Source organism: Girardinichthys multiradiatus, chromosome 9, assembly GCF_021462225.1.
Source record: "Girardinichthys multiradiatus isolate DD_20200921_A chromosome 9, DD_fGirMul_XY1, whole genome shotgun sequence".
Classification (NCBI taxonomy): domain Eukaryota; kingdom Metazoa; phylum Chordata; class Actinopteri; order Cyprinodontiformes; family Goodeidae; genus Girardinichthys; species Girardinichthys multiradiatus.
In genome coordinates, this window is record NC_061802.1 from 40,834,904 (window position 1) to 40,849,774 (window position 14,871).

General features: G+C 39.9%; 1 protein-coding gene across 2 annotated transcripts in view; it reads right to left on the reverse strand.

The window, feature by feature from the left end:
• The window catches only part of inpp5d (inositol polyphosphate-5-phosphatase D), a 33,598-nt gene extending 19,310 nt beyond the window's left edge, over nucleotides 1-14,288 (reverse strand). For both annotated transcript variants that reach the window (XM_047375934.1, XM_047375932.1), the window contains exons 1-15: nucleotides 13,959-14,288; nucleotides 13,431-13,494; nucleotides 9,482-9,617; nucleotides 9,247-9,388; nucleotides 8,998-9,138; nucleotides 8,823-8,907; nucleotides 8,660-8,737; nucleotides 8,480-8,557; nucleotides 8,247-8,370; nucleotides 5,727-5,833; nucleotides 5,494-5,596; nucleotides 5,216-5,412; nucleotides 4,371-4,488; nucleotides 4,188-4,284; nucleotides 366-504 (exon numbers count right to left, since the gene is read on the reverse strand). In XM_047375934.1, the coding sequence (XP_047231890.1) occupies nucleotides 366-504; nucleotides 4,188-4,284; nucleotides 4,371-4,488; nucleotides 5,216-5,412; nucleotides 5,494-5,596; nucleotides 5,727-5,833; nucleotides 8,247-8,370; nucleotides 8,480-8,557; nucleotides 8,660-8,737; nucleotides 8,823-8,907; nucleotides 8,998-9,138; nucleotides 9,247-9,388; nucleotides 9,482-9,617; nucleotides 13,431-13,494; nucleotides 13,959-14,098 (1,749 nt within the window). In that variant the 5' untranslated portion in view covers nucleotides 14,099-14,288. The remainder of the gene's footprint in view (nucleotides 1-365; nucleotides 505-4,187; nucleotides 4,285-4,370; nucleotides 4,489-5,215; nucleotides 5,413-5,493; nucleotides 5,597-5,726; nucleotides 5,834-8,246; nucleotides 8,371-8,479; nucleotides 8,558-8,659; nucleotides 8,738-8,822; nucleotides 8,908-8,997; nucleotides 9,139-9,246; nucleotides 9,389-9,481; nucleotides 9,618-13,430; nucleotides 13,495-13,958) is intronic.
• Between the last annotated feature and the right edge of the window lie 583 nt (nucleotides 14,289-14,871).

Consider the following 14,871-nt stretch of genomic DNA (forward strand, 5'->3'; position numbering starts at 1 on the left):
GGTGACTGAAATCAGATTCTTCGCTGCTGTCTGTGTTGCTGCCATTGTAGCAGCAGTCATCTTACGTGTCGGGGTTCCCCTTTGATGTCATAAAAGAGCGCGACAAAATCGCAAAGGAGTGGTCTGGAAATACCTTTTTAGTGAAATTTATGACCATATATCTCAACAACTGTTCATTTCAGCGGCATTAATTTACTTTTTAAATATTTTATCAATGTTTCCTTTCCATAAATGTAATTGGATTTCTAATAAAAAAATTTACGTCACAGGCGCTTTAAGGCTTCCTACACATAATTACCTGGGATTGCAACAGATTTGTCCTCCTCTGAGTTATTACTCAAGGAGTTGTAAGAGTTGTAACTTACTGAAGATGGAAGTTCAACACGATAGTTTAAATCTCCAAGCCAGAGGAGGTGAGTGAAGCGATGCGTGATGTCGAAGGGGTTGAGCTTTTTGTCTCCCAGATTCAGAAATCGCAGTATATTGATGTAGTTCTGATTCCGTCTGCAGATACAGCAAATAAAAAATCACCGCTTAGTTTTGTGTTTTCATTACTGTTTCAGATTTGTTCCCTGTGACACGAATCAACTTTTTCACTGGTGCCTCAAACCCAAAACAATATTTAGAAATCTTTGGTGTCTTTTAAAAAAAAAAAAAGAGAAAATGGACGTATAACTTACATAACTTTTCTTTTAGGAGTTAGTTTTTTTTTTTTACTTCCTTACTTTGGTAAATATAAACTGTAAGTTTAAAATATCAGTCTTTATATTCTAAATCATTTTGAATATATATCTATATCTATATCTTTATCTATATAGATGTAGATATATTTATCTATATCCATATATATGTATATGTATAGATATAAATGTATCTATATCTATATATACAGGTCCTTCTCAAAATATTAGCATATTGTGATAAAGTTCATTATTTTCCATAATGTAATTATGAAAATTTAACATTCATATATTTTAGATTCATTGCACACTAACTGAAATATTTCAGGTCTTTTATTGTCTTAATACGGATGATTTTGGCATACAGCTCATGAAAACCCAAAATTCCTATCTCACAAAATTAACATATCATTAAAAGGGTCTCTAAACGAGCTATGAACCTAATCATCTGAATCAACAAGTTAACTCTAAACACCTGCAAAAGATTCCTGAGGCCTTTAAAACTCCCAGCCTGGTTCATCACTCAAAACCCCAATCATGGGTAAGACTGCCGACCTGACTGCTGTCCAGAAGGCCACTATTGACACCCTCAAGCAAGAGGGTAAGACACAGAAAGAAATTTCTGAACGAATAGGCTGTTCCCAGAGTGCTGTATCAAGGCACCTCAGTGGGAAGTCTGTGGGAAGGAAAAAGTGTGGCAGAAAACGCTGCACAACGAGAAGAGGTGACTGGACCCTGAGGAAGATTGTGGAGAAGGGCCGATTCCAGACCTTGGGGGACCTGCGGAAGCAGTGGACTGAGTCTGGAGTAGAAACATCCAGAGCCACCGTGCACAGGCGTGTGCAGGAAATGGGCTACAGGTGCCGCATTCCCCAGGTCAAGCCACTTTTGAACCAGAAACAGCGGCAGAAGCGCCTGACCTGGGCTACAGAGAAGCAGCACTGGACTGTTGCTCAGTGGTCCAAAGTACTTTTTTCAGATGAAAGCAAATTCTGCATGTCATTCGGAAATCAAGGTGCCAGAGTCTGGAGGAAGACTGGGGAGAAGGAAATGCCCAAATGCCAGAAGTCCAGTGTCAAGTACCCACAGTCAGTGATGGTCTGGGGTGCCGTGTCAGCTGCTGGTGTTGGTCCACTGTGTTTTATCAAGGGCAGGGTCAATGCAGCTAGCTATCAGGAGATTTTGGAGCACTTCACGCTTCCATCTGCTGAAAAGCTTTATGGAGATGAAGATTTCATTTTTCAGCACGACCTGGCACCTGCTCACAGTGCCAAAACCACTGGTAAATGGTTTACTGACCATGGTATCACTGTGCTCAATTGGCCTGCCAACTCTCCTGACCTGAACCCCATAGAGAATCTGTGGGATATTGTGAAGAGAACGTTGAGAGACTCAAGACCCAACACTCTGGATGAGCTAAAGGCCGCTATCGAAGCATCCTGGGCCTCCATAAGACCTCAGCAGTGCCACAGGCTGATTGCCTCCATGCCACGCCGCATTGAAGCAGTCATTTCTGCAAAAGGATTCCTGACCAAGTATTGAGTGCCTAACTGTACATGATTATTTGAAGGTTGACGTTTTTTGTATTAAAAACACTTTTCATTTATTGGTCGGATGAAATATGCTAATTTTGTGAGATAGGAATTTTGGGTTTTCATGAGGTGTATGCCAAAATCATCCTTATTAAGACAATAAAAGACCTGAAATATTTCAGTTAGTGTGCAATGAATCTAAAATATATGAATGTTAAATTTTCATTATGACATTATGGAAAATAATGAACTTTATCACAATATGCTAATATTTTGAGAAGGACCTGTAGATATGGTACAGACCAAAGGTTTGGACACACTTTCTCATTCAAAGAGTTGTCTTTATTTTCATGACTATGAATATTGTAGCTTCACACTGAAGGCATCAAAACTATGAATTAACACATGTGGAATTATATACTGAACAAAAAAGTGTGAAACATTTGAAAATATGTCTTATATTCTAGGTTCTTCAAAGTAGCAACCTTTTGCTTTGATTACTGCTCTGCACACTCTTGGCATTCTGTTGATGAGCTTCAAGAGGTAGTCACCTGAAATGGTTTTCGCTTCACAGGTGTGCCCTGTCAAGTTTAATAAGTGGGATTTCAAGCCTTATAAACGGGGTTGGGACCATCAGTTGTGTTGTGCAGGAGGTGGATACAGTACACAGCTGATAGAATTTGTATTGTGGCAAGTAAAAAGCAGCTAAGTAAAGAAAAATGAGTGGCCATCATTACTTTAAGAAATGAAGGTCAGTCAGTCCGAACAATTGGGAAAACTTTGAAAGTGTCCCAAAGTGCAGTCGCAAAAACCATCAAGCGCTACAAAGAAACTGGCTCACATGAGGACCGCCCCAGGAAAGGAAGACCAAGAGTCACCTCTGCTGCGGACGATAAGTTCATCCGAGTCACCAGCCTCAGAAATCGCAGGTTAACAGCAGCTCAGATTAGAGAACAAGTCAATGCCACACAGAGTTCTAGCAGCAGACACATCTCTAGAACAACTGTTCAGAGGAGACTGTGTGAATCAGGCCTTCATGGTAAAATAGCTGCTAGGAAACCACTGCTGAGGACAGGCAACAAGCAGAAGAGACTTGTTTGGGCTAAAGAACACAAGGAATGGACATTAGACCAGTGGAAATCTGTGCTTTGGTCTGATGAGTCCAAGTTTGAGATCTTTGGTTCCAACCGCCGTGTCTTTGTGCGGCGCAGAAGAGGTGAACGGATGGACTCTACATGCCTGGTTCCCACCGTGAAGCATGGCGGTATGATGGTGTGGGGGTGCTTTGCTGGTGACACTGTTGGGGATTTATTCAAAATTGAAGGCATACTGAACCAGCATGGCTACCACAGCATTTTGCAGCGGCATGTTATTCCATCCGGTTTGCGTTTAGTTGGACCATCATTTATTTTTCAACAGGACAATGACCCCAAACACACCTCCAGGCTGTGTAAGGGCTATTTGACCAAGAAGGAGAGTGATGGGGTGCTGCACCAGATGACCTGGCCTCCACAGTCACCAGACCTGAACCCAATCGAGATGGTTTGGGGTGATCTGGACCGCAGAGTGAAGGCAAAAGGGCCAACAAGTGCTAAGCATCTCTGGGAACTCCTTCAAGACTGTTGGAAAACCATTCCAGAATGGAATGAAGCTCATCAACAGAATACCAAGAGTGTGTGGAGCAGTAATCAAAGCAAAAGGTGGCTACTTTGAAGAACCTAGAATATAAGACATATTTTCAGTTGTTTCACACTTTTTTGTTCAGTATATAATTCCACATGTGTTAATTCATAGTTTTGATGCCTTCAGTGTGAAGCTACAATATTCATAGTCATGAAAATAACGACAACTCTTTGAATGAGAAAGTGTGTCCAAACCTTTGGTCTGTACTGTATATCTATATCTATATATCTATATCCATATATATCTATATGGATATAGATATATATCTCAAACTCCGTGTTGCCAATCTCACCTGAGCTTCTTCTCACTTCCAGATGTCAGGTGACTGTTGACAAAGCCGAAAGATGTACCGTTGAACATGAAAGACACTCCCACAGCTCCCTTGTTTCCTGTAAACAAGTAACAAGACAAATGTTACAGTCTGCAACCTTCATGACAGGTAATCAGTGCCTCGTGGAGAAGTGGAACTTCTTACCCAAAGTGTTGGCAATCCCTGTCTTCACGCTGTCTGAAAACACATGGGAGATTCTGTTTTCATGCTCAGGCTTGGCCAGGACAATGATCCGAATGTTCCACAGAGTGTGAATCGCTACCTGCATGAGTGTTTTGATGCAAGGAGGTAATCTGTTACTGCTTTTTACCAGAAATGAACCATACAGCACATTGCAAACGTATTTATAGCCTTCGAACCTTTCAACAATTTATTTGATATTTTAGGAACTTTTGTGACAGATCAACACAAAGCAGTGCAAAATTGTCAAATGGAAGGAAAATGTGTGGGTTTTTAAAATGTTTTATAAATTTAAATTTGAAAAGTGAGCAAACTGCAGTCAGAACCTCTTATGCTTTTTTTCTCCTGCATAAAAGCCAGATTTGTGAAGCAGATTCCTAATAGTTGTACTGCTGAAATGTTTTTTGAGAGGATCTCTGCAGCTCCTCCAGAGTCACCATGGGCCTCTTGGCTGCTTCTCTGATTAACGCTTTCCTTGCCCAGCTTATCAGTGTAGGTGTACAGCTATGTCTTGATTGCTCTATGGATCTTTAAAGCTGAAGATATTGTTCCATAACCTAACCCTGCTTTAAACCTCTCCACGACCTTCTCCTTAACCTGTCAGCTGTGTTCTTGGTCTTCATGATGTTGTTTGTTCATTAATTTTCTCAGTTTAACATCTGAGGCAGCTGCTTTTATACTGAAATTAATTTACACACAGTTGGACTGAAATTTGTGGTTTAATGTGAAAAAAATGTGATAAAGTGGAATGAATAAGTAAGCGGTTTGAATACTTTTCAAGCTACTGTAACTGTGTCACGGATACTCACCTGCTTAAAGCTGATGTTTGTGATTTTCCTCAGGACATTTTTCACTATGTCAGACCACTCTCTCTCACCCAAAGGATCCTCCTGGGTCCCGATGACATAAACGTCGTGTGGAATATGGTTCGCGGTGTCGTCCTGGGTCTTCCCCAGGCCCTTACAGTGGAACCAGGAGTTGATGTCGCCAGGAGGACTAGCATTTCCTGTGTATTTGGAGATCAGTGTTCACATTAGCAGTTAGACAGCTGTTTAAATTTGATCATGCATGGAGAAGTATCTGTCACCCATATTCCAGGTTCCAACAAACACTGTGATCATGTCTGGTTCAGGCTTTTCTGAATGCTTGTTCTTCATCAGCTGAAGCAGCTGACAGAAACCCTCTCTTTTCTTAAGCAATTGGGACAAAGGTAAAAAAAAAAAATCATAAACTGCATGAAATTGAGGAAATAAAATAGGATAGTGTCTCTTTTACAGTTGTCTCATAGAAAAACAATAGAATGTGCTCGGATGTAATTACCTTTGTGTCATCAAACACAAACTCCTTACGCAGAATCTTCTCTTTCTCAGTCTCCACCACGATGACAAGCTTAGCATGCATTTTCTGGGATTTCACCAGCTGCAGGACTGAAGAACAAAGAAACGATTACGACAGCTGGCAAGGCCATAAAATACATGATAAAACACTTCACACACATCACCACTGTAAAGGTTTAGATCAATAAAAGCTGTTAGAATTTGAGGACTTCACATCTGCCTGTTTGATTGACAAGGTTTTAAACAATTTAGCACCACCCCCACTAAATATTTACATGAAATACAGGTCAGAAGAAAGTTCAACCTAAAGAACAAGGTCTACAGCTTTCAGAAAGACTCCTGTTACCATTAGTAGTAGTTTTATGGAATAGACCACCTCCAATTATAAGAGACAGCACTACATTTTGTGGTTTTAATGGACAATCCTGTCTAAATGCACAATAGGATATATGGACATGTTAAACCATCATGTTCCACATGGTCACTTTTACAGCTGTTTTGGGCTTCACCTATTCTGCCTGTTTATTGTTCTAGGTGGGTTCTTGTTGTATGTCTAGTGTTTTATGTACATCTGTTATTATTTTAACTTATTAACTTATCAACCTGCTAAAGGACAAGCTGATGGAGACTTGCTGTGGGATAAAATCTACCATATTTATAAATAAATACTGTGTATAGTCCATTAATACGCACTGTCTGCTAGTCTGCATTAAAATGCACTGCATTTAAACAATATGGCAATTCTAGCCTATGTTGTTAGAGCAGATACAGCAATTGCTTCAGTAAAATACGTCCACACCTAACAGGAACACCGTCTGGTGTTTCAGCTATGTTCATCAGAATAACGTTCATCTCCTTATTACTATGTACACAGTTCGACCACAGCATTAAATACAAGTTATGTAGGGGACCCCTGACACTGAGGCAGGTTTATGGATCTAAGTTGTCCTGGATGATTCTGTTGTGTTTGGCATTTAGAAATTTGATTGTGACTCCTTAGGGTTAAAAACCTTTTTCGGCCTCTTTCAGTCAAACTGAGATGTTAGGACGCTTCAAGGGAGGAAAAAAGAAGGACTACGAGTTATGGCAAGGATCACCTGCTATATTGGATAGTCTTGTTGTTGCTTCAATACATGATTGGATTTAATGTTTGCAGATCAACAAAAAATACAAAAAAGTGGATTTTAGCTTTAGAAACAGATTTTTATCAATATGTTTATACGCTTTCTGACCTTTTGTCTGTTCTCCAAATTGATCTCAGACTAATATGACATGAGTTCCTGACTAAAGAGGAGGAATCAGTTTAAAACAACTAAATGCTTAGTTTACAAGTCAAGTTTTTCTTTTATTTTGGCTGTAAGGATGCTGGAGTTATAAACTTTTCTAAAACAAAGCAAGTATGTAGACCTAAAATAGAGCATACGCAAACTGAAAGCAAAAGCAAAAACTGCCATTGCTTCAAAGTCGGGGATTTCTGAGGATATAGGTTGACTCGAGTATTTACACTGACGGTACAAATAAAGGAAATTAACCTTAAGTAAAGAGCAGATCATATATTAAAAGAATTGAACTACCATGACACTAGTGCTACACTGTTGCTAAAAATAAACAGACTGTCTCTGGCTACAGTGTGTCCTTATTTAAAGTACAGCCACAGCAAAAAGCTTCTCATTCTCAAAGAGCTTCTGGAAAAAAAAACCTTCTGCTGAACATTGATGGTTATTATGGGACAGAAAATGAAAACAGAGAGCAAAATGACCTGCTGCTTTAATAAAACCTGTTAGGGATGTCCTCTGTCATTTAATTTGATTTTTGCAAATGAGATTTCATGTTTTCACTTTCATTCATTGTTGCTAAGTATTTGGTTAGAGGAAATGTGTGGGTTTATGAAGGAGGTTGCAAGTCAGTACACAGCCAACATTTCTTATTAATGCACAAATGTTTCTTTTTTATTTCCATATCATTACTAGGTAGTACAGTGTGATTGTATAGTCATACATGCACGGGGAGAACTTGCAAACTCCATTCAGAAAGACCCAGGACCTTCTTGCTGCATGGCAACAGTGCTACCAACTGCGTCACTGTGCAGCCCATAACTTCTGAGCAACTAACTTTTGTGTGGACAGTTAATAATAAGGAATTGCATCAACACATGAGAAAAGCTAAAAATTGAATTAAGGAAGAAATTCTCCCAACACCAGAATTTGACTGTCTGCAAATTAATCAAATTTATAACCAGAAAAATCCTGGCTGTATAAAGTAGTGAAAGTACTAATCAACTGACTCACACTGGCTATGTGTTGAAAGACATTTAGGACCACAGAAATGTTTCTCATCATAGTGAAAATGATGTAAAACCAAAGTCAGAAGGGTTCGGGACACCCTTATCCAAATTCATGGCAATTAATCAAACAGAAATATTTATTTGTGAACTGGTCCAGCAGAATGTTAGAACCACACTGATCAAGACAATATTCTGTGGAATAAGGTGAAAATGTCTTACTTTTATTGTGAACAAAATATTTATCTTCTGGTCCATCTTTGGATTTCTTAAAGTAGATTTTCCCACTTTCAACATCCACCTTCAGAACCATCTTTGTTGAGATACCAAGAGACTCTTGCTTTACCTGCCAGTCAAGAAAGAATCTGATGAAATAAAACCAGAAGTGTGCAGACATTTTATCTTGTTTCTATTTAGTCCTGAAGTGAAATTTAAGAACAAACTAAGGGAAGCACCTCAAACACAACAACTGGTATGAGAGATTTCCGGTGGCCTCCATCATAGCCAACTGCCTCAAAAACAGAACTTTTGGCCTGAAAAAGAAAGAGGAAGTACTTTTTCCTCTGCAACAGATGTCATCTGCTGGTATCTCAGGCAACAAGATGAGCTGTCATTAATATATGTGATGCTTGTACCTTGTCCTCTATTGAGTAGAGCAGTTTGGTGAGTTGCTCAAGCCTACTGGACATAGATTGCCCTGAATCTGCAAGAATCTGAAAGCACATGAAGTAATGCAGGATGAGATAAGTTCCTTTGGTTGTGTGAGTAATGTTGCTAAGGATCAAGATGGCCACCAACCGGTTTAGGTCCAATCCCCGGGGAGAGCTGCTGATCCAGCGCTCTGTGAAAGACCTCAAGAGCGGGCAGGATTCGAGATATTTCACTGGCTCAGAGAAAGATGGCAGTATGGTCAGATGAAATCTGTCCTAAGTTGTCCAAAATTAAAATCAGGCATCTTGTATGGAAATTGCACCTGTTTAGATTTTTGCACACAGCCAAGATCAGTTTCTTGAGGCCAGGGAGGTTAGGGTTGCCATTTTGTACTTGTTCAGCATCCAGGCAGATGGAGGATGTGAAGTATTCTTGGACAGCCATTTGATGCTCCTCTGACAACCTGGAAACACAAGAAAAACACGTGTTTTTATGTGAATATTCTGCTCAATCACAGCAACTACTAAAGTTACATTGCAGCAACATGTATAGTTCAGATTTATGACCGTACGTGGACAGGTCTATGTGCTGCAGCCTCGTCAGGTAAGTGTCTAATAAGGACTTGGTGGCCTGCTCTGAGGTTTTGGATTCACTTTCTTTTCCATCAGCCATGAAGTTCCTGGGTGGAAGCTGTGGTGGATGATTGTTGGATTCTGCAACACAAACCACATCCAGGAGGTATAAGAATTTGCTGAGGTTGCAGCATGTTGGCATTTTTCTGGGTAAATGCAGAAGAAGATTTTGACCTTGCTCTTCTTCTACCTCTTCTTCCCTCTGGACGGGGTACTGCAGGTGTGTGACCAGGCCCATGTTGGGGCTCTGATATGCCTCCACCAGCTCAGGCAACATTGTGAAGAACCTAATTGGAACTCCCTCAGATGCCTGCAGAGAAGAACGTAGCAGAAAAAGGTTTCGTTTCTAACATCTACAGTGCCTTGCAAAATTATTCGGACCTTTTGCACATTCGCACATTTTATCACATTAATTTATCACTGACAAAGCCAGCAAAATATTGAGTTTGTTTGAGAAAGAGTAGAACAAAGTACTGCATAAATGTTAAGTGGAAGGAAGTGATTCATGGTTTTCAATTTTTCATACAAATCAAAATCTGAAGACTTTGGTTGCATTTATATTCATTCCCCTTCAGTATGATGCCTAAAGAAAGTGCAAACCTCAGAGGTTTGCAATAGTAAGACCAAGACTCAAGGAAACCAGGGAAAGTTTTTGGAAAGTGTAATAACAATCTCATAGAGCAGTGTGAGATCCATCATTGGACAATAGAAAGAGTATGGCACATCTGCAAAGCAAGGAAGACATGGCCATCCACCTATACTGACAGCCTTGGCAAGCAAAGCATCAGAAAAGCAGGTAGGGGAACCATGGTAACCGTGGAGGAGCTGCAGAGATGGAAGAATCGGTCGACAGGACAACTATTAGTCGGGCACTCCACAAATCTAGTCTTTTTAATAAAGAGTAGCAAAAAAGAAACATACATGAATAATCCATGTTGCAGTTTGCCAAAAGCCATGTAGGGGACCCAGCAAACACTTGCTCAGATAACATTAAATTTGCAAACCCACTTTGTGGGGAGGAAAACTAAAACTTCACATCACCATGACAACATCATCTCCACATTAAAACATGGTGGTAGGAGAATCATGCTGGGGTTCAACAAAGCATTGTTCCATATTTTTCAAAAATGTATTTGTGAACATTTTTAAAACCATGAATCTCTTTTCTTCCATTTCTCATTTATGGACTACTTTGTCCTGCTCTATCATGCAAAATCTCGATAAATTATAATCAAGTTTGTGGCTGTGATTTAAGAGATATGAAGAGTTTTGCAGGGCACTGTACCCCAGCACAGAGCAAAATTTAAAGTAACTTCATGTCGTCACAAAAAGGTGTTAATTAGATGTCATTATCTTTCAGGATTACCTTCCATAATATGGTAACCTACACTTTGTCTACTGTACATTCTTTATAGCCTCTCTGAACCTGATTTTTTGCCTCCTTGGTGATTGGAGCTGATCACAGTTGGTTTATGCTTACTCATTGAGTTGACAATGTTAGAAGACTTTTCATTAAAGATGCTTTTTTGCCGCTTCTTAATCATGTAAATGTTTTTGGGCAGAATGGGGAGAAAATACACCTCCTCATACTAGAATGCTTCACGGTTGGAACATCACAGGTCTTATAGCATTCACATTTTCTCAAAGAAATGTCCAAATGTCCCAAACAATCATTAGGAAGGTTCACCAAGGAAATAACTCTGAATCAGTCCTGTGATGTGCATCTTTGAACCTCCTGTAGAATTTCAATCAGTCCTTCGTGTTTTATCTTGGACAGGGGTGGCTTTGCAACTCTTCCTATCACATGGCCATTGTCTTACTCTGTAAGGTGGACTCCTAACCACCTGCTGCCAATGTTGAACAAGCTCTACACTGGTGGTAACTGGTGGAATCTGTAGAGCCCTCCTGTAGACAAGATTCTCTTGCAGTTTCCTGCACATGAGACCATTTTATGCAAAGCAATGATGGTTGCAGGGTTATCTTTGGAGGTGAATGATGTTAACACAAAAGACTATGATTTTCAGCAGATCTGCCCTTTTTTACAGCAACCGGTCTGCTAATTAGACTGACAGAGGCATTTCAGCTGGACTCCTTCACAGCTGACCCTTTAAAGCTAAAGATCTAGTAAAGACAAACCCAGTTTGCCCCAGTATTAGCACAAAGCGCAATAGTTCTACAGTGGTGTGAAAAAAGCGTTTGCCTCCTTCCTGATTTCTTGTTTTTTGCATGTTTACCTCATTTAAGTGTTTCAGATCATCAATCAAAAACAAATATTAGTCAAAGTCAACACAAGTAAACACAAAATGCAGTTTTTCAATGAAGATTGTTATTATAAAGGGAGAAAAATAATCCAAACTTTCATGGCCCTGTGTGAAAAAGTGATTGCCCCCCAAACATAACTGTGGGTATCACACCAGAGTTCACCTTCTCTTACCACACCCAATCCTGAGTACTGCCACACCTATTCTCAATCAGGAAATCACCTAAATAGGACCTGCCTGTCAAAGTGAAGTAGACCAATAGATCCTCTAAAGCTAAACATCATGCTGAGATCTAAAAGAAATTCAGGAACAAATGAGAAAGAAAGTAATTGAAATCTATTCATCTGGAAAGGATTATGAAGCTATTTCTAAAGCTTTGGGACTCCAGCGAACCACAGTGAGAGCCATTATCAACAAATGATGAAAACATGGAAGATTAGTGAATCTTGCCAGATGTGGCTGGACGATCAAGATTAGCCCAAGAGTGTAGCGACTTATCCAAGAGGTCACAAAGACCCCACAACAACATCCAAAGTACCACAGGCCTCACTTGCCTCAGCTAAGGTCAGTGTTCATGTCTCCACCATAAGAAAGAGACGGGGCAAAATGTTCCAAAATGAAACTACTGCTGAGCAAAAAGAACATTAAGGCTCATCTCAGTTTTTCCAGAAAACATCTTGATGACCCTCAAGATTTTGGGAAAATACTCTGTGGACTGTTGAGACAAAAGGTGAAGTCCCATTACATCTGATGTAAAAGTAGTACTGCATTTCAGGAAAAGAACAGTAAAACAGTAAAATATGGTGGTGGTAGTGTGATGGCCTGGGGCTGTTATGCTGCTTCAGGACCTGGAAGACTTACTGTGATAAATGGACCCATTAATTCTGCGGTCTACCAAAAAATCCTGAAGAAGAATGTCTGGTTATCTGTTCAAGACCTCAAGCTGAAACCAACTTGGGTTCTGCAGCTGGACAATAATCCAGAACACACCAGCAAGTCCACCTTTGAATGGTTAAAGGAAAAACATAAAGACTTTGGAGTGGCCTAGTCAAAGCCCTGACCTAAATGCCATTGAGATACCGTGGCATGACCTTAAAAAGGTCGTTCATGCTCGAAAACGCTCCAATGTGGCTTTCAATTACAACAATTCTGCAAAGAGGAGTGGGCCAAAATTCCTCCACAATGCTGTAAAAGACTGATTTCAAGTTATTGCAAATGCTTGCTTGCAGTTGTTGCTGCTACTAACGGTGGCCCAACTAGTTATTAGGATTATCACTTTTTCACACAGGGCCATGTAGGTTTGGATTTTGTTCCACCTTGATAATAAAAAACCTCTTTTAAAAACTGCACATTGTGTTTACTTGTCATTTTTTGGCAAATATTCAAATTGGTTTGATTATCTGAATTAATTAAGTGTGACAAACATGCAAAAAAAAGAAATCAGGAAGGGAGCAAGCATTTTTTCACACCATTATATATGAGAATCCAGTGAAACGGCACAGTTTGAGATGTTCCAATTTCCCAAAAAATCTGGAGATGTAACACCTTCCCACATGGTTGTGCAGAGGCATGGGTGTGTGGATTTCATCTGTGAAGGTTTTGTGTAGGCTGTAGTTTTTACAATGTAAATGTATTTATTTTTGTGTTGTATCAGGACATAAAAGAGGAAATGATCAAATTATTAGATTCATCTTCTGGGGTACATGCGTGTAAAATGAGGCTACGCATTCACTGTCACATCTGGATGAATTTGTGCACCAGCCTTTATTTTTGACAATACAGAAACATGAACACCTGTTGCCAAAACCTAAAATAACCAATGTGCCTTTAGTCAAAAATACCTGCGGCTTGTTTCAACCTACCTGAACAGAAAGCTTCTTGTCCTCATTTGGCAGGATTCTGTACGTGTATACACAGTTCTGGTATCTGTGGTCAGCAATAAAATGCAAAAATCTGTCACTGGGACATGACATGTACCACATAATGGAATAAAACAAAAAAACATTAGCATATTAGAGCAATAGGTGTGATGAGGATGCAGTCAGAACAAGCTTGGTGGCATTTTAAACTGAAATTTTAAACATGAAAAAGGTGGCGCAGAGGGCAAAGGGTTGTTGCATGTCAAAACAGAATGCAAATAAAGGGGAACTAGTTTATGTTGAGGTGTGTGTGAGCGTGTGTGCATACGCACAAAAGATGTGGTGTAAAATGGGAATTTTAGCAAATAATTTTATAGCTTTAATGATGCAATCACAAGACAAATGTTATAGCAGCCTGATAATGTTTTGTCAGGATCAACATGTCATAAAGCATGTTGTAAAGACCTTATTAGGAGAGTGTATTTAAGTCAACTTCCAGTTCCATGCAGTAATTAAGTAAAGGTAACTTACAAAACGCAGAGGGCATACGCGCCCTGTACGGACTCACTGTCCCGGATAAGGAAGCTTCCATCTCTTGCTGCTTTGGAGAGTAGATCCTCAGCTTTGGATCGCGTTATATTGTCATGGTACCAAGGCTGGTGGCTTGGCATCCTGTTTTACACCCCAAGAGCCTGAGCTCAAGTGCTTTGCATCTGCTGTCAAAGATTAAAAAATATATCCTTCCACCTGTTATAGATCTCAGCTTTTTTGCTTGGCTATTCTCATTTTTGCACGGCCCGTTCTACCTCTTCATCATTCTGTGCCTCTTCAGGCTGTACAAGGAAGCTGCTCCTAGCTCTGCTCTGAACTTCCTCATTTGAGAAGTTGCAGAGAGGAGGGCCTTGGTGCCTCCGCTCTGCGTGTTGTACAGCAGATCCCCAGGGCTGTAAAATGGAAATACAGGCTTTTACTAGCAGAAGAGTATTCATTGTGGCCTAATGATTAACCAACACAATTAGCTGGGATGCCTTTTACACTTACTTATTGATAAGAAGTATTCAGGAAGTACTACTTAGTGGAAAAAGTGAGCTTAAAGAAGATAAAATGGGAAGTAGGAGAAAAAAAATTTAGATTATTCTTTGCGTCACACAAAAAAAGGTTCAAACCCCGAAATTAAGAAACTTAATTTGATATTCAGAAACTTTTAATTTGATTTTGCTGTTTAAAACTCATCATCAATCCACCTTTGGTTCATTTTGCCCTGAGGATCTGGCAAGGGTCTTAGTACCATACTCCTAATCATGTGAATCAAGAGAGCTTGGAGGTTCTTCAGAGCGTATACATTCAGGAAATGCAAGTTCAGAGCGGCTTGTCTCGTTCATGCGATGGACAGGAAGTCTTGCAGAAATAGGAGGAAAATGAGCTGTTCACAAACCACAACATA